At 37.0% G+C, this 25,231-nt stretch overlaps 1 protein-coding gene and 1 non-coding gene across 7 annotated transcripts in view; both read right to left on the bottom strand.

Annotated features, from left to right (window-relative positions):
* The window catches only part of UBAP2 (ubiquitin associated protein 2), a 121,820-nt gene that overhangs the window by 25,543 nt on the left and 71,046 nt on the right, over positions 1-25,231 (bottom strand). For all 6 annotated transcript variants that reach the window (XM_072728090.1, XM_072728094.1, XM_026008964.2 and 3 more), the window contains 5 exons: positions 20,180-20,234; positions 18,548-18,651; positions 8,183-8,235; positions 4,531-4,598; positions 1,240-1,429 (listed from right to left, as the gene is read on the bottom strand). In XM_072728090.1, coding sequence (XP_072584191.1) covers positions 1,240-1,429; positions 4,531-4,598; positions 8,183-8,235; positions 18,548-18,651; positions 20,180-20,234 — 470 coding nt within the window. The remainder of the gene's footprint in view (positions 1-1,239; positions 1,430-4,530; positions 4,599-8,182; positions 8,236-18,547; positions 18,652-20,179; positions 20,235-25,231) is intronic.
* Positions 1,042-1,124, bottom strand: LOC112927627 (small nucleolar RNA SNORD121A). The gene has a single exon (XR_003236582.1). It is a non-coding gene; the product is annotated as a small nucleolar RNA SNORD121A (small nucleolar RNA).

Raw genomic sequence — 25,231 nt, 5'->3', positions numbered from 1 at the left:
CAGGGATGGTTAGATCAAAACTTGAGGATACTGGGGCACCTGGCTGGCTCAGTAAGTGGAAGGTATGTGCAGCTCTTGATCTCAAGGTGATAAATTTGAGCCCCACACTGGGTATAGAGATTACTTTTTAAAAAATTAAATTAAAAAAAACTGAGGTATTATTAGACCCTCTCATGCCTTGGGCTGTCCTATTTACTTCATGAACTGATACCGTCTCATATGTAATTATATCAATAACACTAAAAATGTCAAGTTTCCAAGCCAGTTATACACGACATGACATGTCTGTGCAGAGTAGAAGACAGCAATGAAAAGTTTATATATTTAATTCTCTATTAGGGTTCAGCAAATGATTTTTGAGTCAAGCAGGGGAAAAGATTAGATCATATTTCATAAGAAATTGTTTCTCAACTACATATTTCAGGCAAAACACAGCAAAGCATGACCCAAAATAATTACCACTAGTGAAAGCTGCTGATCTGTATGTGGAGGTATTCCAATCCTCCACCCACATCCCCCAATATCAACTGAGAACTACCTATAGCTGGGGCCTTCACTTTACCATTCTGCAGTTACATTCTTTCACATTCTATGATCTAAGATTTTATTCCTTTCAGCCTATCTTCATATCCTTCTCTACCAGTTCCTGGAGTCCCTTCTGATAGAAACTAAATTCTCATGGGAAGTTAAAGCCAGATATACAAGCAGTAGATGCCCTGGTTTTAATGAAAACATCCATATTATGTAAGGGTCTCCATTACAGAGTGGCATTTTAAGAAAAATACACTAATTTTATGAATAACAAAAAAAATGCAAAAAATATAAGCATCTAGGCAGACTTGGAAAGAACCGTTTTAGCATGATTTTAGCAAGCCAATACTGACAAACATTTGAATTTAACTAAACTGGGAGACAAATGAAAATTTTAATATCATAAGTAACAGACTTTAAAACAAAATCCAAAAAAAATTAATATGAGATGCCTGAGTGATTACAACTTAAAAGATTTCAACAAATCATAAGGAAATATTTTTTATCTTTGTCCAGAAAACTCAGAGTAGCTGAATTCCACATGGAATCATCAGATATGTGCTTGGAAATTATCACATCATTGTTTTCCAGACGAGATTTACTATACTTTTATATTTTGAAAATAATTATAAGGCATGTGTTATTCTACAATGCATTTGCTGAGGGGTACATTCCTTCAAATCCCATACTAAAATAAAAGTGAGTTACCAGACTCTGAGGAGAATAGGAGTTGACAGCAGTGGAGCTGCCAGTCCCTGGTGCCATCTGATTGTTGTGCTGAGAATTTGTGAAGACAAGAGCTTGACCAAAGCCCTGCTGTTGGGAAGTTTCAAAGGAGTTGACTTCTGAGGCTTGACTGGGAGGAACAGGCTTCTGGAGCAAGGCTACCAGATCAATGCTAAGCAGACAAAAAGCAAATGAGGAACGAGTCAAAAGCAAATCTTACCAATAATGAATTTGAGAAGTGAAACAATATAAAGTAAATTCATGTTAAAAAATAATCTATGTGACGAAAATCTTTGGAAACTGGAGTTTAAAGGAGTCAAAAGGACAGCATCAATCGGAAAAAAAAAAAAAAAAAAGGCATACGAAGCCACAGACACTAAAGCCAAGGCCCAGCAAAGAAGAGAAATGAAACGGTGCATCAAGACATTTCCACAGAAATAGCACAATAACAACTGATTTGAAACCTGAAGCAAATGAGTAAATAAACAATTCTCTGAAGCTTGGATAATTTACTGTAGAATATTTTGCTCCATTCACTACTTGGAACCAATTGTTTCTTAAATTGCCTCTTCAAGGAAAGTGAATCCCTAGTTTGGAGGAATGAGAACCACAGCCATGGTAGATAATTCAAGCTGTTTCCCATTTATCATAAACATCCCCTTAAGTTCTACATTCAAAGCTATAATATATTTAAGTTTATTTAAATCTCCAATAATTTTCTCTTATATATTCAGGGGGAAAATGCACAATATATTAATAAGTACTCTGTTGACTATAACTCTTGTTAATGCCCCCAGAAGAACAGACACTGCAACTTGAGAATCATGGTCTGAAAACCAAAAAGCACGAGGAAGAAGAAACAATCCTCTAGATTTATAGTACCTGACATGTAAGTGAATTACTAACTCTTCTCCACAAAACCTGTAAGGTGCTCTGGATTAACATGGTAATTTGCTCCATTAAACCCTTTCAAAGGCCAGTTTCCAGTCAGATCTCCTGTCCAAAATGTTTACCGTGCCCGTGAAGCAGATCCTGGGAGGTCAAATAATTCAAGGCCCACTACTATCTGATAAAGAATAAAGTTCCTAGACCTGAGCTCCTTTCCTTATGCACTACCCACTCTTACCTTCCCATAACCAGCTGAAGTCCCAGACAAGAATTCTGGATCTCAGGGTAACGTTCTAACTAATGATTTCCTAATTCTGGGGATATAAATTCAGGGTAGCCGTAGCATATATAACATATCTCAAAAGCTGTATTATCACAAAAAAACACAGCACACTCTATTCCAAAAGAGAAGATAAATGCCTAAAAATAGTACAGCATTGTCTTCTGAAAAATAACCATTAGAGTCTATTTTTTCTTTTCTTTCTTTTTTTTTAATGCCCTCCCATGCCCAATTGCGATCTCTGGTCCCATCCTTTCCTCCTGTTTCAGGGAACAAGGGACGGGGCTTCATTTTTTTTTTTTTTTAATTTTTGAAAGACACAGAGACAGAGGCAGAGACAGAGGCAGAGAGAGAAGTAGGCTCCATGCAGCGACCCTGATGTGGGACTCAATCCTGGGACTCCAGGATCATGCCCTGGGCCGAAGGCAGGCGCTTAACCACGGAGCCACCGGGTGTCCCCCATTTTTTTTTAATGAAAATATTCCTATGAAAGTCACTGAGTAATCAATATAATGAGTAAGTTATAGCCATCTAAATAAATTTAAGCAATTCATAAACCCTTTGATCATTATTATTTCCCTGTAACAAAGTTTTATAATCATCTCATTTAGCAAGAAATCAAGCATGTTAAGATCAAAATGTCTTTCAATTCTCAGGTGTCATACCTAGAAAGGCCTTCATACTCCTAAATCATTGCATCTGAGACTATAATCAAAGGTTTTTTAAATTATTGCAGAAACTAAGATATAAATGAATGCTTTTCAAAGATTCAGTTCTGGGGGCACGTGTAGCTCAGTTAGTTGAGCATCTGTCTTTGGCTTGGGTCATGATCCCAGGTTCCCTGCTCAGTGGGAGCCTGCTTCTCACTCTCCTCCCCAGTTGTGCTATCTCTGTCACTATCTGTCTCTCCCTCAAATAAAGAAATAAAATCTTTGAAAAAAAAAAAAAAAGTTAAGAATTCAGTACCGTACATAAAAACAGTGTGTTTATTTTCCTGAAAACTCCTTTATTTTCTGTAATCTAGAAGGCTAGATAAAAACCAGTAGAGCCTGGGGTACCTGGGTGGCTCAGTTGGTTAAGCATTTCCCTTCCGCTCAGGTCATGATCGCCGGGTCCCAGGATCAAATCCCACATCTAGCTACCCATCGGGAACCTGCTTCTCCCTCTGCCTACGTCTCTTCCTCTCCTTCTGTGTCTCTCATGAATAAATAAATAAATAAAATCTTTTTAACAAAATAAAAATAGAAACATAAAAATATAAGCCATGTCAAAAAAATAAAAATAAATAAAACTAATATAGCCCATATAAAATGAGATGTTTGTATTACCCTTAGAAGATCTAAATAGGGATCCCTGGGTGGCGCAGCGGTTTAGCGCCTGCCTTTGGCCCAGGGCGCGATCCTGGAGACCCCGGATCGAATCCCACATCAGCCTCCCGGTGCATGGAGCCTGCTTCTCCCTCTGCCTGTGTCTCTGCCCCTCTCTCTCTCTCTCTCTGTGACTATCATAAATAAATAAAAATTAAAAAAAAAAAAAGAAGATCTAAATAAATGGTATTTATTTGGTATTTCCATGTATATAGAATACCATTAAATAAATGGTATTCTATATACATAGAAACCAAAGAATATTCTCTATTAGGTTGATGTGTCCAAAAAAACCCCAACATATTTACAAAAGTAAAAAAGAACAGTCATTAAGTTTAACAGGGGTACTGGGCTGGCTCACGCAGTGAAGCCTGCAACTCTTGATCTTGGGGTTGTGAGTTTAAGCCCAACATTGGGTAGAGATTACTTAAAAACAAAATCTTAAAAAAAATTAAGTTAAATAAAATAGGTTTAACATAATCTCTATCACAAATGATAAGAAATCCCAAACATAACTGCTATTTTAATTCACCACTGGGTACAATAATTAGAAAATGATGGAGGCTCTGTTAGCTCACAAGGATGGTTAGGGATAAAACAAACTCTTAGGAAAAGGCAACAAACTGAAAGATTTAAGCAAAGGGGAAAAAAAGACCTGAGCCCCCAAATAAATCTCCTGAGCAAGAAATGTAAATTATTGCTTTGAATAACAAACAAAAAGTGACAAAAATTATTTACCTTTGCCCAGGTGTGACATGATTCTCTGCTGGAACAGCTGAGGCAGTGAAGACCTTTGTTTCAGAAAGCTGTATGGAAAGGAATAAAAAAATACTTTGCTCTTATTTTACAGAACATAAAACCAAAAATTTATCAAATTTCTGATAATTTTTAGTCATCAATACTCTCATTATACTTCAACCAAAAAGTAGTCAAAGGAAATACATAAGTGATAATGACAAGTAAATTTTTTTTTAAGATTTTATTTATTTATTCATGAGAAACATGCAGCGGCAGAGACATGGCCAGTTTATCCTTTTTAAAGACTGCTCTAGTACTTATCAACTCTAACAGTCTCAGAACTCTGAAACACTGCATAAAAATCAGGTTGCCTCACACATTAATACTCAGGCAGGGGCAGAGCAGCCAGTAGGTGTTCATCTTCTATAAAAACAGAAAGTGCTGAATAGTTTACTGTTTCAACGAGAAGGGCTTACACTACACCCTGTATCTTAAATATATAAGGTATCTTAAAGAGCCCCAAAGAAATCATTTTTACCTTTACTCTATTTTATATATAAGACTCCATAACAGAGTAAAGCAATAAAGGAATAACTGTAAAAAGCAGTGGTAAAGTAGATCCAAAGCCGCAAAAATATTAATCAGTTCAAAGCAAAAGAGAGCCACATTAAATCACTGACATCATATCTAACCTTGGTAGAACACAGAAAATTAAATCGTTTCCTCTTTATTTTTTTAAAAAGAGAGAGGGGCAGCTGCTGCCTCAATCAGTAAAAATGTGACTCTTGATCTCAGTGTTGTGAGTTCAAGCCTCATGTTGGGTGTGGAAGCTACTTAAAAACAAAACACTTTAAAAAAATATGTAGAAAGTAAGCATTCTCAGATTTCAAGAGACACAAGACATATTTTAAGATTTATGAAAAGAAAAAAATCAGAAGAAAATACATAAAATTTATTTAAAGTGGTTGCCTCTAGGGGCAGCCTCGCTGGCTCAGTCAATAGATCATGCAACCCTTTGATCTCAGGATTGCAGGTTTGAGTCCCACATTGGGTGCAGAAATTACTTAAACGGGGAAAAAAAGGAGTGGGGAGGGAAAGGCTAATAATAGTTACTGTTTCTTTTTTTTTAAGATTTTTTTTTTCTTAAAGATTTATTTATTTCTGTGTGAGAGAGAAAGCATGGGTACAAGGCGGGGCAGGGAGAGAATCTCAAATAGATACCCTGCTGGATGTGGAGCCCGACACGGGGCTCGATCTCGCCACCCTGGTATCATGACCTCAGCCAAAACCAAGGGTTGGACACTTAATTGATTGAGCCACACAGGCAACCTACTAGTCATTAATCTAAGCTCCACAAGGAATTTTAGATTTATACCTTAGACTATACTGATGTTTCAATTATTTTATACCATCTCAGAAAAGATTTGATTTTTTTTAATTTTTGAAAGAATACATCCAAATTTCCTATGCTAATTATTTTCACTAATTATAAATTATATTGTGATAGAATATGGGCTTTCCAGTAGAATATTAAACTCTGTGTACATCTGAACTGCTTGTTAGCAACATTAACTGAAAGACCCACATCTGACCCATAGAAAAACACAGTTGAGTTAGGCAGGACAATTGTTATGATATTCATTACACTGATAAAAGAGAAGGCTCAGTAAGATGCATTAAAATCAATAGGTCAGCTTAGCTAGAATTTGAATACGGACCTTTTGCATTCTGATCCCCTGCTAATTTTCTTTTTCTTTTCTTTTTTTTTTTTTTAAAGATTTTTTATTTATTTAATCAAGAGAGAGCAGAAGAGGCAGAAGGGCAGAGGAAGAGGGAGAAGCAGACCCCTCCGCTAAACAGGGAGCCTGATGTGGAACTCAATCTGGGGACCCCAGGATCATGACCCTGAGCCAAAGGCAGGCGCTTAACCAACTGAACCACCCAAGCACCCCTCTCCTGCTAATTTTCTAGCCTGCCTGCTCACCCAGACAGGAGCCAAGGAAAGCTAAAGCTTCTAGCACTGGAAATACTCTTTTCTCCCAACAAACTCTTAGCAAAAATTCTAGTAATACAAAACATTTAAATGTTGGACAACTCTGAAATAAGGTAAAATGCCCATAGGCTGCTCAATGTGTCCTCCTTCAGCACTGGTACCCATCCCTCCATTGATTAAAATAACCACCCATCTAGTCCAGCCTCTTCATAGTACCAGTAGAACAGAGCTGTGTGACATTATACTCAAACATCTCTACTGTTTTCCTTCCTCATATTCTACCCAGTTTGCTCTCTAACAAACCAAACATAATACTGCTTCACTGCAGGGCAGGGGTGGCATAACTGCAGTTCACTTCTTTAAAAATACACTTGTATCTGGGTGACTCAGTCCATTAAGCATCTGAATTCGGCTTCAGCTCAAGTCATAAACTCAGGGTCCTAGGAGTCCACTTGTCCCTTTCCCTCTACTCCTCCCCCTGCTTATGCTTTCTCGCTAATAAATAAAATCTTTATATATACTTATAAAATAATATTAAATAAATAAAAATATACTTATGAAAACAAAATGGTAAAGGAGATCGGAAATAATTCAAAGAAAAAAATTTGAAGTCTGGGCTACTTGCATGGTATTAAAGGTCAATAGTTGGGGCACCTCACTAGCTCAGTTGGTAGAGAAGCAACTCTTGGATCTTGAGGTTGTGAGTTAGACCCCATACTGGATGGAGAGATTACTTGAAAATAAATTTAAAACCCAACATTTAAATAAATAAAGGTCAATCCTTATAACCCCTTTATTCTCTCCCATGTAATGTCCTGCTCTTTATCATGTGTATACACATGTTCTAGACCTTGAGAGTCAAAGAGAAAAATGGTATAAAATTTACTAAAGGGATTCTAGTTCAGTTACATTTTCTTTTTTAAGTTAAATCTTTTTGATCAAAGAATATCTTATGCTAATCCCAGAGTTATAAATGAACACTACCCAGAGGCTAGTGTGGTACACTCAAAAATGTCTATGGAATAAATATAAAAAGAGCTCATCTAGTTTTAGGAAGAAGGGGTTGGGGCTAGAACCAGATTCACATATTCAGGTTAATTTCAGCTGTGACCCAAACACTGACAGTCTCCTTTAATAAAAATGCTATAAAAAATAAATTTTCACAGGCCAGGGCAACAGCATCAGTTGGTTATCAGAATAAACAAGGGGCACCTGAGTAATTCAGTCGGTTAAGCATTTAACTTTGGCTCAGGTCATGATCTCAGGGTCCTGGGAGTGAGCTCCACTTTGGACTTTCCACTCAGCGGGGAGCCTGCTTATTCCTCTCCCTCTGTCCCTTCCCACACTTGAGCACTCTCACTCTCAAATAAATAAAATTTTTTAAACTTTTAAAAAAAGAACAAGAGATAAGATCAAAAAAATGATTTCAGTCTTATTTTACAACTGGTCATTTTTAAGTGGATGCTTTAAAAAAAGTTTCTTAAAAATTTCAAAACACCAACCTCCTTCTAAGAAGCATTTTCTAAAAAACATGATAATCACTGATGTCTGAAAAGGAACCATGAACAACTGTAAGGTATCTCCAGCTTTCTTCAAAGAACACATGCCCCTATCAGAAACCAAAAGGAAGACAGATCTAACCTGAAACTAAATACTTACATCTTCAGTCCAGTCATCTGTTGTCCACTCTTCCACAGAATTCTTCCAGGCTCCTGTTGATAATAATTATAGCTTACATCACAATACCAAATATTGTCTTTCTTCAAATAATTCTCTGTTGTATACTGCAGAAGATGTGCCATGTATCTCATAAATAATTTACTTTGTAATCCAAGAAACAGGAAGCTTCTGATCTATACTCAATAAAATGTCATGTTGTCAAATACCAAGTTACCTGGGTACTATCCACAAAGCAATTTCTGTGGTTTCCTAATAGATCTCTATCAAAGATCAGTCCTGCTCACATAAAGTATGGTGCTATAACTCTTGATTAGGTAGAGCAGATCTGTTCAAACAATTGTTACAGAATAAACATCTATCAAGTAATTAAGTGCTTTAAGGAAAAGCATTTGTGTCCAAAAATGCTGACTTTAGTATTCAGAGATCCTGTAGAAGTTACAGGCCCATTACTGTAAACTATACATACAAACACATACCCAGAGAAAATGGTTTTCAAAAGAAAATACACCAATATATCAACTATACCCCCAGGCATTAAGATTGTGAATATTTTCATTGAGCAAGAAGAAATGAGTTGAGCATCTGACCTACCACGAGGTTTGTGTGTAGAGAGAACAAAAGAAAAAGAGAAGGGGAACACTCTCGAGAAAAAAAAAAAGTGTAATCTAATCTCCTTGGAGTCAGGTCAAAAACCTAGTACCCAACTGCCTCATAAATAAATAGATGGTATTACCTAGAAAAAGTCCTTCTCTATGGAATGCTTTGACTGGATGTCCCGAACTTAGGACTGGTTATGGCAAACACAAAATTAATGAATTTATGCAGTATGACTTCCTGTAAAAATATCACTTAAGATATGCTATTGTATGGGAGATTTTTCGAACTTGAAAACATTCCCTGCTGTGAGAAACCTAAACACATCATTGACAGACTTCATCGATCATTGTAGATCATAGAATATATATAATAAGGAAGAATGTGGAAACAGGCACTCCTTGTTCTTTTGTGCCTCTCGACTGCATGTATCCTTAAAATAACAGTAAAGATTCATAGAGAAAGATATGAACTGACAATCTGATCCTTCGTATTGGTTCAATCATCGATCTCTTAATGATTTCCATAATTTTTCTGGAAGCATAGAACAAATATGGATTTACATAGTCCCCAAACATCTGAGTTAAAATATTTTCTTAATTCAAGAAAGAAGTTACAGTTTAAATGAAAAACAAAAGGTAGTTAGTCCTAGTCAGAAATCAGTACTGAAAATTTGTTCTTTAAGACCTCCACACAGGCTTCTTAAAGGTCACACTATACACAAAGCTAAATGAACCTGGGCAAGCCATCTACCTACTCTCCATTCTTATATTCCTTCTACAGCGTGACTTTCTTCTTGGTACTAATAATATATAATCTCCAATCTTCAAATATATCTCCTTCAAGCCCTTTCTCTAAGTAAATGCATAGCTGTAAAAGGACAAAAACTAATGTGAAGGATGGCCAATAAGCACTGTTCTTGGTGCCACCTCCATCCACCCTACCTAATGTGCTTATTAGGCTGTTAAATTCATTACAGAACACAGTTTTATAAGGATTAACAAATTTTATAAAAAAGCTAAAGCTCACCCTAAGCAGTTTTAGGAACATTCTAATCAAGACAAAGAAAACAGGGGCAACTGGCTGGCTCAGTCAGTAAAGCCTGCGACTCTTGATCTTGAAGTTGTGAGTTCAAGCCCCACACTAGGTACAGAGATTTTTTTTTTTAATCTAAAAAAAAAAAAAATCTTAAAAGTTGGAAAATAGCTGGAAAGATACACACACACATACACACACACATATGTATGTACATATATACATAAATATAAATAAGGGATATTCCAAAGGAGAAAAATGATGAGGCATTAAAAAACTCTATATAAAATATTAAAACTATCCTAAAGTTTACAACATACCGTTTTTCCAAAAAAAATTTTAAGTTGTGCTATAATACTCATAAAATTTACTTTTATGATCATTTTTAAATGTACAATTAAGTGGTATTAAGTTAAAGCACATTTTCATATACACAATGTAAAGAGACTGGCCTAATACTTAAGAGATAGGGTTATTTTTTAAATAATTAAAACATAAACTTAGACACATAAAAACAGAATCTGAGCAGAACAACACCTGAGTGGCTCAGCATTTATTTGAGCATCTGCCTTTGGCTCAGGGCATGATCCCAAGATCCTGGGATCTAGTCCCACATCAGGTTCCTCCCCGCCGCCCCCCCAGAACCCGCTTCTCCCTCTGCCTGTCTATGCCTCTCTCTCTCTCTCTCTCTCTCTCTCTCATGAATAAATAAAATCTTAAAAAAAAAAAAGATTCTAAGTACATATAATAACTAGTAGAGGACAATGTACACAGTCACAAGCAAAAGTGCAACACTGTAAAGTGGTCATGTGTGGCAACAGGGGGGGACCCCTTATCAGAAATTAGGGCCAATTATTGCAGTTACCCATGCTAAATAAACAGACATTACATATAGACAAATACAAGTTCAAGTCCTAATCTTATTATGAAATATTAAAAATTTACATTAAGACTTTGGTCCCCATTATAGACCTATAAACTTACCTCTCAAACATATGGGAAAATGTCAAAAACATTAATTTATTTTCAGCTTAAAATAAATTTGAAATGCATGCTTTATGTTTAACTTGATGTTAGCCCTCTATCAAAAGCATATATAAGGCAGCCATGTAGTTTTGAAAAAAGGACAACAATGAGGTAAAAATCTGTGTTGTCTTCTTTTTCTAACTTTATTTACTATTTTCTATCATTAACATGAGAGATTAATTATATTGCATTTAAAGTTATATTTTGCTATTAAATTTGATGGGATTTTGTAATCTGGTCTGACAATCTGTTTTACTCAAGTAAAATTCATATAATATAAAATTAGTCACTTTAAAGTGTATAATTCACAGTGGATTTTTTTAATATATATTTTTAAATTTAAGTTCAGTTAACATGTAATATATTATTAGTTTCAGAAGCAGAGGTTAGTGATTCAGCAGTCTTTTTATAGGCTAATTAAAATCTTTTTTATTTTTTTAATTTAAACTCAATTAATTAACATATAACATTATTTTCAGAGGTAGAGGTCAGGGATTCATCAGTCTTATATAATACCCAGTGCTCATTACATTACATGCCCTCTCCAGTGTTCATCACCCAGTTTAATCTCTCCCCTATCCCCTTCCCCTCCCGTAGCCCTCAGTTTGTTTCCTATAAGTAAGAGTCTCTTATGGTTTGTCACCCTCTCTGATTTTTTTTAAGATTTCATTTATTTATTCATGAGAGACACGGGGAGGGGAGGGGGGGCAGAGACACAGGCAGAGGGAGAAAGAGGCTCCATGCAGGGAGCCCGATGCAGGACTAGATCCCAGGTCTCCAGGGTCAGGCCCTGGACCGAAGGTGGCGCTAAACCGCTGAGCCACCCGGGCCGCCCTCTGATTTTTGTCTTGTTTTATTTTTTCCTCTTTTCCCCTATTATCCTGTTTTGTTTCTTAAATTCCCCACATAAGTGAGATTATACGATAACTCTCTTTCTGTAATGACTTATTTCACATAGCACAGGCTGAGTAGTATCCAAAAATCTGTGTTGTATTGAAGGCCAATCTGTAAAGCACTTCCATAACCAAAAGCTGTTTATCAAGTGGTTGTAAAAAGACAGTTTCTATAATTATTCAACTGATGAAGTTTCCTTAACTAGCCTTGATTAAAATGGAAGATATTGTAAGCATTTAAAAAAATTCTTTTAAGTAAGTTCTATGCCCAACACGCAGCTTGAACTTCTGACCCCGAAATCAAAAGTCACATGCTTTGCAAACTGAGCCAGCCAGATGCCCCCATTTTAGAATGTTCTTAACCAAGGAAATTTTTTAAATTAGACACCCGTACCTTTGAGCTCATAAGAATTTTTCTTTGGCAGATCCTGAGCTACATTTTGAGCATTAGACGCCAGTTCTGCAGATCAATGTACAACGGAAGGTCTTCACATATTAAAATAATGAAGGTATTCATCAGAAGAGAAACTGGTGAGCAACTTAAACACAAAAAGTAAAGTGTCATGGTTGCCTGGGTTGTTCTTCCTTCAGCTCAGGTCATGATCTCAGAGTCCTAGGATCAAGCCCCATGTCAGGCTCCCAGCTCAGTGGGGAATCTGCTTCTCCCTCTTCCTTTGCCCCAATCCCCAACTCATGTTCTCTCTCTTAGATAGATAGATAGATAGATAGATAGATAGATAGATAGATAGATAATCTTAAAAAAAAAAAGTGTCAAAGCTAAGTCTATGTTGTACATCCAAGGAGAGGGAAACTTACTACAATCCATACTGTAACAGCCCACTGTGACTCAACCATAAATACTATTAGCCATAAATACTATTAGATGGTCTTTGAACATTCAACTGCCTCAACTACCCTTGTCCATATTCCATCAAACTCCCTTCTCACTTGTAAAGATAATTCAAATGTTTAACAAGTTATGTTTAGTATGTTTAAATTTAATAAATTAGCATTCTGACTACCCTTCAGTCTTTCTCTAGGAATGCTAGTTAGTGAAAGTCCGTCTCTAAAGAATGGATTTATTATCCATTTTTATTATCCATGTTTCCTGTCAAAAATCAAGTTTTGGGGATGCCTGGATGGCTCAGCGGTTAAGCACCCCCCCTTTGGCCCAGGACGTGATCCTGGAGTTCCAGGATCAAGTCCCACATTGGGCTCCCTGCATAGAGCCCGCTTCTCCCTCTGCCTATGTCTCTGCCTCTCTGCGTCTCTCAAGAATAAATAAAATCTTTAAAAAATAGGGCAGCCCCGGCGGCGCAGCAGTTTAGTGCCGCCTGCAGCCTAGGGTGTGATCCTGGGGACCCTGGATCGAGTCCCACATCAGGCTCTCTGAATGGTGCCTGCTTCTCCGTCTGCCTGTGTCTCTGCCTCTCTCTCTCTCTTGCTCTCGCTCTGTGTCTCTATAAATTAAAAAAAAAAAAATCTTTAAAAAAAAAATAATGTTTCTGAGCCTAAAATTATGGCTGGGGTCAGACTCGGAACTTTGTGTTTTCAACAAAACAATGCCATTTTATGAGGCTCCTAGAGAAATTGCCAGGACTCTATCAACTGACAACCTTTAACTGTATTCTGCATTAAAACACATTTTCTTATTTTTTTAGCTATGAATCTACTACTCTAAATGAGAATGAGGGGAAGGAGAGGGAAGAGGTTAGAGACAAAACAGAAGGGAAAAGAACCGGAGACTGAATGAGAAAAAAAGAAAAGTATCAGTTAACTAAATTTAACATGTTTCAACATCTGATTTCAAAATCAGTAAAGGTTTATGAATAAAGCTGCTTTATATCCTGCACAGGTATTTCTGTGGCTATGTTTTCATTCCTCTTCAATAAAAAATAAGGGTGGGGTTTTTAAGACTGTGTTATGAGTGTATGCCTTCACAAGAGGAATGTATGAGTTCCAGTTACTCTGTCACCTTCACTAACACCTGGTATTGTCAGTTTCCTTGTAAAGCCTTTTTCTTTTAAGTAACCTCTACAACCAACATAAAGCTCAAACCTACAACTCTGAGTTCAAGAGTCACATGCTCTACCAACTGAGCCAGTCACATGCCCCCACTAAAGCCATTTTTATGAATGAAAAGTGGCAACCTACTACTATGGTTTTAATTTATATTTCTCTGGTGATCAATAATGATGACCACATTTTTATCTTCCTTTTTAATTATCTGTTCCAATCTTTTGCTCAGTTTTTAAAAAAGATTTTATTTATTTATTCATGAGCCACAGAGAGAGAGAGAGAGAGAGAGAGACAGGCAGAGGGAGAAGCCAGGAGGAGCTGGCTCCATGCAGGGAGCCCAATGCAGGGCTCAATTCCAGAACTCAAGGAGTATGCCCTGGGCCGAAGGCAGGGGCTAAACCGCTGAGCCACTCAGGATCTCCATCTTTTGCTTTTTTTTTTTTTTTCATTTTTAATTAACTTTTTATTTTGAAATAGCTAGAAGATTCATAAGAAATTATCCATCAGGATCCCTGGGTGGCGCAGCGGTTTGGCGCCTGCCTTTGGCCCAGGGCGCGATCCTGGAGACCCAGGATCAAATCCCACATCAGGCTCCCGGTGCATGGAGCCTGCTTCTTCCTCTACCTGTGCCTCTGCCTCTCTCTCTCTCTCTCTCTCTATCATAAATAAATAAAAATTTTTTAAAAAATTTAAAAAAAAGAAGTTATCCATCATCCTAATGATTACATGCCCCATAATTATAGTACAACAGTCAAAAAACTGGCATAGATACAAAGTGTGTGTATTAGTTCTAGTTCTTTTTTTATTTTGGTAAAATACACTTAAGATACACCCCCCCCCCTTTTTTTTTTTTACAAAAAATTATGTTAACCCTTCTTAAGTGTGCAACTCATTGCCATTAAGTATATTCACAATGTTATACAAACCAATACCACTACCCATTTTCCACAACTTCATTTATTATTCATTTATTTATATTCTGTATACAAATCTCTGTTCAAAAGGGGGTTTGGAGATGCCTGGCTAACTCAGTCAGCAGAGCATGCTACTCTTGATCTCTGGGTTGTTAAGTTCAAGCCCCACACTGGGTGGAGAGATCACTTAAAATAAAAAATAAATGGAAGTTTTATAAATATTTCCTCTCAAACTGTGTCTTGTCCTTTCATCTTACTTATTTTCTTCTCAAGAACCAAGTTTCTCTTTTAGAACTCATACTTATTGTGCACTATATAAGAAATCTCTCTCTTTTTTTAAGATTTTTATTTATTTATTCGAGAGAGAGAGAGAGAGAGAGAGAGAGAGAGGCAAAAACATAGGCAGAGGGAGAAGCAGGCTCCCTGCAGGGAGCTTGATGTAGGACTTAATTCCAGGACCCTGGGGATCACAACCTGAGCCAACGGCAGATAGTCAGCCATTGAGCCAGATGCCCCACCCTATATAAGAAATCTTGTCTAACCCAAGGTGACCTAAGATTTGCCTCTATATTTTCTTTTAAATTTGTCCTTCCCAGGTTTCACATTACAACTACTACCTACTTGATGTTATTATTTTTGTATAGGACAATATAATATATACCACTGAACTGCCTTGAAACCATGTCCTAACTCAATTAATTAGTCATGTTGTGTAATTTTTTTTGTTTTTTGTTTTTTTTTAAGATTTTACATAGGGGTGCCTGGGTGGCTCAGTCAGTTAGTTAAGCATCTGCCTTTGGCTAAGGTTCTGAGATTGAGCCCTGCCATCAAGCTCCATGCTCAATGGGGAACCAGTTTCTCCCTCTCCCTCTGCCTCCTACTCCTTGTTTATGCTCTGTCAAATAAATAAAATAAATAAAATCTCAAAACAAAAACAAATTGAGAGCGTGCACAAAAGAAAGCATGACTAAGAAAAGGCAGAGGGAGAGAGAATAGCAAAAATGAGCAAGAAAAATTTTCATGAGGTAGACTATCATAAATTATGCCCAACGATGTAGTCAATAAAAACTAAATTTCACAACAGTGAGATGTGAAATATATAAATGGTATATACCCTTCCCTTTGTTTCTTCTCGAATTTTTTGATTATTTTAAAATTAAGATTTCACATTTTACATTTTCATAGGGGGTAGTCTTATTTTGCATACATTATACTTCTCCCCTAAACATCTGATGTTTTTTTTTTTATTTTTTTTTTCATCTGATGTTTTTTGAAGTTACTAATGTTTTTTCTCATTTTTCTCATTGCTGATTGGTTACAGAAATATATTTATTGAACTTCTACCTAGCACCTCTTAAAACTCCCTTATCAATTTAATATTTTATCTCGATTTTTGTTATCACTGCCAGGAATGACAGGTTCTTCCTCTATTTCCAACCCTTTCTCTTTCATATTGCAATGATTACGACCTCTACTACATTGTACACAGGAAAATAAAAGTTAGTCCCTTTATCTTGTCCAGAGAAAAAATATCCAACACATTACTACTAATTGTAAAGTCTGCTCTAAGTTTTATACATATCCCCTATATGATTAAGGAAATTTCCTTGTATTCCAGATTTGCCAGTTTTTAAAAAAATCAGAAATGAAATGGAGCCTGGGTGGCTCAGCGGTTGAGTGTCTGCCTTTGACTCGGGTCCCAATCCCGGAGTCTGGGGATGGAGTCCCACATGGGGCTCCCTGTGTGGAGCCTGCTTCTCCCTCTGCCTATGTCTCTGCCTCTCTCTGTGTCTCTCACGAGTAAATAAATAAAATCTTAAAAAAAAAAAAAAATCAGAAATGGATGTTGGGTTTTGTCAAATGGTCTTCCTTACTGAAACGATAGAATTTTCACCTTTATTAAAGTAGGAATACTACTTATTTTTGATATTGAGGTGTAACTCGTACAGCATAAAATCCACTCTTTCAAAGTACACAATTGAGCAGTGTTTAGTATATTCACAAATTGTACAATCATGACTATCTGTTCCAGAATATTTTCATCACTCCTGAGAAGAAATCTTCAACCCATTAGTAGTCACTCCCCATTTTTCCCAAGCCTTCCAAATCCTATGCATTCAATTCAACTTCTACGTATCTGCCTGATATGGACATTTCATACAAATGTAATCATACGATATAAAATATGTGTTCCTTCATGACTGGCTTCTTTCACTCAGCATGGTTTTAAGATTCATCCATGTTGTAGCACGCATCAGCACTTCATTCCTTTTTATAATACAATGAATACTCCATTGTACGGATAGCATACCCCATTTTACTCATCCATTCATCCACTGAAATACATGTGATTTGTTTCCACATTTTGGCTATTATGAATTATGCTTCTACGAACACCTTTATGTAAGGTTACATAAAGCTACGTCTTCCATTCCCTTGGGTATGTATCTGACAGGCGACTGATTTTCTAATGTTAAAGAAACTTGACTGCCAAGTATACATTTAACATAGCCATGATGTATTATCCTTTTTTATCTTACTGAAAAGTTTTATAATATGTTGTCTTTTTTTATATTTGTGTTGAAGGGTGAGGTTCATTTGTAATGTCAAATGTTAGCATAAGATTTATTGACATGAAGTATCTTACCATCTTTTAATATCTGATATCAATTTTAATTGTAATTATATTAAAATATATAGTATAGAATGTATTACAATTACAACTACAATTATAATTATTTTCAATATCCCTGTTCTCATTTCTATAACCAATTATGTGTGCTTCTCCTTCCCTTGATCAGTCTCAGAGTAAGCTTATCAATATTATCAGTCTTTTCAAATTACCATTTTTATAACTTTTGTTGATCTTCTCCATGGGATCTTTGATTTCTAGTTCACTGATTGTGTTTCTGTGGTGGTGGCACAGTCCTATTTTTTGACCAGGATAGATATTAAATGGATGTTTGCTTTTAGATTATTTATTCAACTATTTATATTTGCAGTTATAATTCATGAATTGTCAAAATTAGGTTCTCATAAATATAATTGCAATAGTTAATATAAATTATCATGAAAAAAATCCTAAGAGCTCAAAAAAGTCAATCAGAGAAATACAAATACCATATGATTTCACTCATATGGGGAATTTAGGAAACAAAAGAGAGGACCATGGGGGAAGGAAAAATAAGACAAAAACAGAGGAAGACAAACCATAAGAGACTTTTAATTATAAGAAACAAACTGAAGGTTGCTGGAGGGGTGGTGAGTAGGGAGATGGGAGGTGATGGACTTTAAGGAGGGCATGTGATGTAATGAGTATTGGGTGTTATATGAGACTGATGAATCACTGACCTCTACCTCTGAAACTAATAATACATTAGTTAATTGAATATAATTTTTTTAAATCCCAAGAGCTCTATTAAATAAACATGCCAATTAACAAGCATTTATCCATAAATTTCCAAAAAGAAATCCTCCAAAAATATCAGGATCACAAAAAATCTCCAAAAGCAATTGGTGCCCAAACCTCCCTATCATATACCACTTTATCTGGCCTAAATTTAGGTTCACCATCAGGAAGAGTAACTTTTCAGTAACAGGTCTTCCCGTAAGAAATTACAACATATCCCTGACACACTGAGATTTCAGTGTAATTTTATACTGACTTACACAGTAATTAAAGCCTCTCCCTCAGAGTGCAGAAGGAAAAAAATCAAATATCAATGAGATTTTTAAGCGAGACTATGGAGGTAAGAACCAGCTAATAGTATCAGAGGTAGGACAACAAACTGTTTTTCATTCTTCTCTAATGGCATGCCTTTGTATGTTAAGAATTCATAAAACACATCTCAGACAACACTTACCAGTTCCTTCATCTGCGCCATTTTGAGTAGCTTCCCAAACTACTGGCTTTGATCCACACCCATCTGTAGATGGAGAATCTGAATAGTCCGCAGGATTAAATGTCCTTGGGTTTTAAAAAAGTAAAGAATTAAGGCAAATGCAACAATTGCCAAAGTCACAAAAATCATCATGCATCATCTTCTCTCCCCGCCCCCCCCAAAAAACCTGCCTCATCTAAAAGCCACTACAAGCAACTTTACCCTCCTTCTCCTATTTAATTATAGTTAATTCTTCTGGCCATCAAGATGTAGATCTTCTGAAAAGCAGGGATTGCCTAGGGACCTTCCACACACTTTTGTATGATGCCCTTATTTCCCTAAATTGTTGCCCTCTGCATCCTAAAGCAGATGTGCATATCTATAATTATATTAGGAAGAATAAGGGCTCTAATGGAAAACCCCCTTAAAAATTAAGACCAGACTTGAATACACAGTCTTATCTTCCCAAGTCAGAATCCAGGTCCTTTTATTATAGAAACAGTGAACCTACATATAAAGAAAATGCTTCATTCAGGTTTTTTTCCCCCATTAAAATTCTAAACACCTATGATTCAGAAGTTTAAGTAAAGCCAAATTAATACTGTCAGTAAAATTTACAGAATAGAATTTAAAGGTTTTTTTTTTCCAGCTTTATTGAGGTTATCATTGACCAAAAAAAAAAAAAAAATCACAAAAGAGTATTTGAAAGTAAACCACTAAATCCATTTAATTACCTAAAGCTGCTGGGCTGGGCACATACCTTACGTTTAAATATTCCAGCCAGTTTGCTCCCTATGTATTCATCACAATGAGCTCATGAAAGAAACAGAAATGGCAAGAGGCATCACCTAAAGTCAGCAAACACTTCCCCACCCGCCCAGTGCTGCCCTGAAGCTATGGAGAGACCAAGGGTTTTGCTGGAACCAATTCCCTTCTGTTCTTGACTGTCATCTACAGATGGCTTCTACAAGAAGCTTTAAAATTTGTCCTAAAATCCAGGGAAAACTAATATTTTAGAAGTAGCAAAAAGTGAAAAGAATAGTCAGAAATTATGAATAAACAACAAATCATATCACCTATGGGGAGAGAAAACTATCACTTTTACATAAATAAATACTGCATTTACTTACTATTCAAAGACAACTGCTGGATGTATCAATATACCTCTTAGGCAATGGTTTTCAACTAGGGATGATTATGTACCTCTCTCCCAGGGACCATCAGGCAAAATCCGAAGATTTTTTTGATTGTTACAACTTGAGAAGGGATGCCACTGGCATCTAGTAGGGATAGGCCAGGGATGTTGCTAAACATCCTACAATGTAAAGGATACCCCACCACCTCAACAAACTATCAGAGAATACAAAATGTCAACAGAGCCAAGGATAGAAGTTCTTGAATTTCTAGAAATAAATACAATTTTATTTGTACTATCTCACTTTTTCACTATTCTTTTTAATATAGAAGAAATATCAAAAAAATAAAAAAAATAAAAATAAAAAGAAGAAATATCAGATTCACCAGGATAAATAAATTGGGCACAGGACAGAGGGAAAATAAATTAGGAATAATAACTAGCGAGAGTAGCATAGAAATAGGATAGCTCAGATTTACCCCATGCCTTGGGTTGAGAATCTTCCTGCCCCTCTCCCTCTTCCACGTCCAAATCCTTAAAAAGAAAATAGTACCGTTAAATAGTATTTATGTCCTACACACTTATAATTCTACCAACTTCATTCACTACGCACCAAGCCAAACACCAGTCATTGTTCCTAACAGCAACAACATTTCTATCCAATGCACTCGATCTGCTAGTCCCTACTGACACAACTATCTACAGTTACTGATTTTGTAAGATAGAAGAGATTTAATTCTGCTAGTATAGTAACTGTGATATGTAGCAGCTTAACACAGGTAGCTTACATTACTAACTATTCTGGGGGTGTGTGGGTGACTCAGTCACTTAAACATCCAACTCTTGGTTTTAGCTCAGATCATGATCTCAGGGTTCTGGGATCAAGCTCCAAAACCGGCTCCACACTCATTGTAGAGTCTTGCTTGTTCCTCTCCCTCTGCTCCTCTCCCTTGCTCACGCATACACACATGCACTCTCTCCCTCTCAAATAAAATTTTTTTTAAAAAAAGAGAGAGAACAAATCATTTTATTCAGTGACTCTCCAGTGTTTTTAACATTCTGAACTGTGGACTAAAGAAACACCTAATGCAAGAGCTATAACTATACAATTCTTAGAGAAAATATAGAGCAAAAGCTTCATGACAGTGAATTTGGTAATGATTTCTTAGATAGAACACCAAAGGCACAGGTAAAACCAACAGACATTAGATTTGTGCATCAAAAGACACCTAAAGGGGCAACCTGGGTGGCTCAGTTGCTTAAGTGTCTGCCTTCACCTCAAATCACAATCCCAGGGTCCTGGGATGGAGCCCCACAACAGGCTTCCTGCTTAGCAGGGAGTCGGCCTCTCCCTCTATTTCACCGTTTTCTTTCTCTCTCTCTCTCTCTCTCTCTCTAAAATAAATAAATACAATCTTTGAACAAGAAAGAAAAAAGACTCCTATACTGGGGTTCCCAACTAGTTCAGTTGGTACAGCACAACCCGATCTCAGGGTTGTAAATTTAAGCCCCAGGTTGAGAGTAGAGATTAGGTAAAAATAAACAAAACAAAACCAAAAAAGGATAGGAGGCACCAAGGTAGCTCAGTCAGTTGAGCCTCTGACTCTTGGTTCTGGCTCAGGTCACCATCTCAGGTTCCTGGGGCCAGGAACCCCCCACTCAGGGTGCAGAGTCTGAGATTCTTCCCCCTGCCCCTCCCCCAGCTGGCTCACTCTTTCTTTTATAAATTAATTCTTTAAAAATAGGAAAAAAGATAACTTGTATCAACAAAGTAAAAAGGCAACCCATAGAACAGTCGCCCATGAAACATTTGATAAAGGAGTAATATTGAGAACGTATGAGGAACCTCTACGCTCAAGAAAACAATCTGATTCAAAAATGGTGAAGGACTTGAACAGACATTTCTCCACAAGATATGTAAATTGTCAATAGGCACCTGATAATATTCTCAGTATCACTAATTATTGGGGAAACCTGACACCCATGACGATGCTTACTATCAAAAAAAAAAAAAGAGAGAAAGAGAACAGAAAATAACAAGTGTTGACAAGAATACAGAGAAACTAAAACATGCACTGTTTGGTAGAAATGTAAAATGTGCAGCGACTATGTTAAACAGTACAGGAGTCCCTCAAAAAAGAGAATTACCAAATGATTCTGGAATTCCATCTCTAGATATATACCAAAAAGAATTTGAAAAATAACACTCAAAGAAATATTATTCAGCCCTAAAAACGAAGGAAATTCTGACACATGCTACATGAATGAACCCTGAGGACATTATACTGACTGAAAGAGACCAGTCACAAAAGCACAAATTTTATGATTCCACTTATATGAGGTACACAAGAATAATCAAATTCAGAGAAAGGTGATTGCTAGGGGCTATATTACCCATACTCACATAACTAAAATATGTATTAATCGTTTGTATAGCTAACTTTTCCACAGTCCAAGTTGAATTATTAAAAATATGATCTTAAAAAAAAACTACCCTATAATAAAAAAAAAAATCTACCCTATCACCAAAGATGAGAGAATAGAGGGAACTGTCCTGAAGAATGGAAAAATCCTAATGCGTATCATTAGCTACTGCCTGCTGTAGCACTGTCAAAAGGAAAAGGTTAAGATTACACACACAATCATTACCACAGCCTGGACAAAAGACAGCTCAGTCAGAAGAAAAACTTGCTCTAAGAAGAAGGCTTTCAATGTACAGGTCATAATAAAAACTTGGGGTCTTTTAATTGCAAAGAAAAAAAAAAATGAAAGAAAGAAAGAAAGAAAAGAAAGAAGAGAAAAAAGAAAAGAAAGAAAAGAAACAAAGAGAAAAGAAAAGAAAAGAAAAGAAAAGAAAAGAAAAGAAAAGAAAAGAAAAGAAAAGAAAAGAAAAGACCATAGGACTATCATAAAGATTAAACCAATATTGTGATACATGCTGTCTTTTTACCTAGAGGTCTTTCTAGGTACTCTGTACCACATCTATGGTGAATAACTGTTCAAGTCCTCACATTTATGTTTTTTGTTTTTGTTTTTTAACACCGAGAGCCAGAATAGAAATGTTCCTTATTTCCTCTGAAAAAGCCAAAATAGGGGCACCTGGGTGGCTCAGTCAATTAAATAAATATCTGCCTTCAGCTCAGATCACTATCTCAGGGTCCTGGGATTAAGCGCTCTCTGCTCAGCAGGATATCTGCATCTCCCTCTCAGTATTCTCCCCCCTCCTCCCCCACCCGAGGGAGGGAGGGGGTCCAAAACCTGGAAAACAGCCAATCTCCTCCTCTAGTGGAGGTGGATCCTAACTGCAGATATTCCTCACCAACACAGTGCTCAACAAGCGTAACCTAAGTAAATAGAAGCAAATAGGGAGAGTAATCCTAATCTGACAGAAATCAATCCCTTTCCCTCATCCCCAGGAGACTGTATGGAGAGCTTGGTAACAGCCAAATGTACCAGAAAATGTGTGATCTTGAATTAATCACTATACACTCTGAGTCATGACAAGAAATACCTCTAAGTTCCTGACTAGTTCTAAGGCTTTATGTGTAGACAAAAATTTCCAAATTTTCAGGGCTAGTTCAATGACAAAAATAGTTGCCAGGCTAACTATGAGCTGCCACCATGCCCAGAGACCTATTCGGCCCATACCAAGAGTAGGGCATCCCTAGGGCTTGCCTGGATCAGAGACTTAGGAGTCAAGCAAATCCTGTCCCTCTATCTTTAGGTTAGAGTATATTCTCAGAAAGGAATATGCCTTCCCAATCTTAAAGTAGCATAAATAAGGTAAATGACAATGGGAAAATCTCCCTGAGATTCAGTAATGAATAAAGCTTAGAATCCAGATATCCCATATATTAGCTTGTCCTTAGTAAAGAAATCTGATTCTAAATGTGTTGTGGGGACACCTGGGTGACTCAGTCGTTTGAGCAACCAACTTTTTTAATTTTGGCTCAAATCATCAGGGTCATGCGATTGAGCCCCAGGATCAAGCTTTGTGCTCAACAGGAAGTATGCTTGAGATTCTTTCTCCCGCTGCCTCCCCTCTTGGTTGTTCTCATTCTGTCTCTCTCAATAAAAATCTTAAAAACAACAACAACAAAAAAAAATCCCAAACGGGGGTGCTGGGTGGCTCAGTCGGGTGTCAGCCTTCAGCTCATTTCATGACCTCAGGGTCCCATGACTGTGGGACCCCACATCCCATGACTGTGATGTCACCACATCAGGCTCCCTGCTCAGCAGAGAGTCTGCTTCTCCCTCTCCCTCTGCCTCTGCCACACATTCTCTCTCTAATCTTAAAGAAAAAAAAACACCTCTCAGGGGCACCTGGGTGGCTCAGTTAAACTGCTGCCTTTGGCTCAGGTCATGATCCCAGAGTCCCAGGATCAAGCCCTGTAGCAGGCACCCTGCTCAGTGGGGGGTCTGCTTCTCTCCCTTTCCCTGGCTTGTGCTCTCACTCTTTCTCTCTCTCTCTCAAATAAATAAATCTAAAAATAATTTTAAAATTTCCCTAGGTACAAGATAATTTCTCCTAAACCCCATTTTACTCAGGGCTCTTCAGAATGCTTGAAGGAAAAACCCAATTCTAATTAGCTAATGCAAAACAGGCGATTTTAGGTTTATAAACTGGGGTAGTTTGCAGTTTAGGCATGAGTGGATCCAGGGGCGCACATACATACAAAAAAAGAATGTTTATATATTCTCAGAGTACTCCTCTCAAAAAGTATTTATTCATTACAAATTGTAGGATAATAACTTCACAGAAGAGATATCTGGCAGAAACCATTGTTCTTAAGTAATAAAAACTAACATGACTAGTACTGGGATACACTTGTATCATGTGCCCTCTAATGTGACCTCAAGTCAGTGATCCTCAATTTCTGGTATTCCTGTCAGAAATAAGAAACAGTTTAACTATACTGGCTATAAAATAAAATTTAAAAACACCAGATAACATCAATCTATTCATGAGGAAGCTTCTCAGACTGATATTAAAGGACATTCTACAAGAATTTATATGTTTCCAAACCATCAAGGCCATGAAAGAGCAAGATTATTCCAAACTGATGAAACTATTCTAGACTGATGGACACTAAAGAGACATGAGAACTAAACAAAATGTGATCTTGATTGGACTCTAGACCAGAATACTGTTTTGCTATCAAGAACATTACAGGAGGAGCACCTGGATGGCTCAGTGGCTGAGCATCTGCCTTTGGTTCAAGTTTTGATCCTGGGGTCCTGGGATCAAGTCCCGCATCAGGCCCATTACAGGAAGCCTGCTACTCCCTCTACCTATGTCTCTGCCTCTCTGTGTCTCTCATGAATAAATACAGAAATACAGGATAACTGGAAACTTTCCAATAAGGCCTATAAACTGTATTAATATTAATTTCCTGTTTATCACTGTAAGATACCTCCACAAGAGAGTATCTTTTGGAGCACCTGGGTGGCCCAGATAGTTAAACAGTTGCCTTCAGCTCAGGTCATGAAACCAGGAACCTGGGGTGGAGCCCCAAGTCAGGCTCCCAGCT

This window comes from Vulpes vulpes, chromosome 12 (genome assembly GCF_048418805.1).
Source record: "Vulpes vulpes isolate BD-2025 chromosome 12, VulVul3, whole genome shotgun sequence".
In the NCBI taxonomy this organism is placed as follows: domain Eukaryota; kingdom Metazoa; phylum Chordata; class Mammalia; order Carnivora; family Canidae; genus Vulpes; species Vulpes vulpes.
The sequence above is the reverse complement of the archived record's forward strand: the minus strand, read 5'-3'. Positions and strand labels throughout refer to the sequence as shown.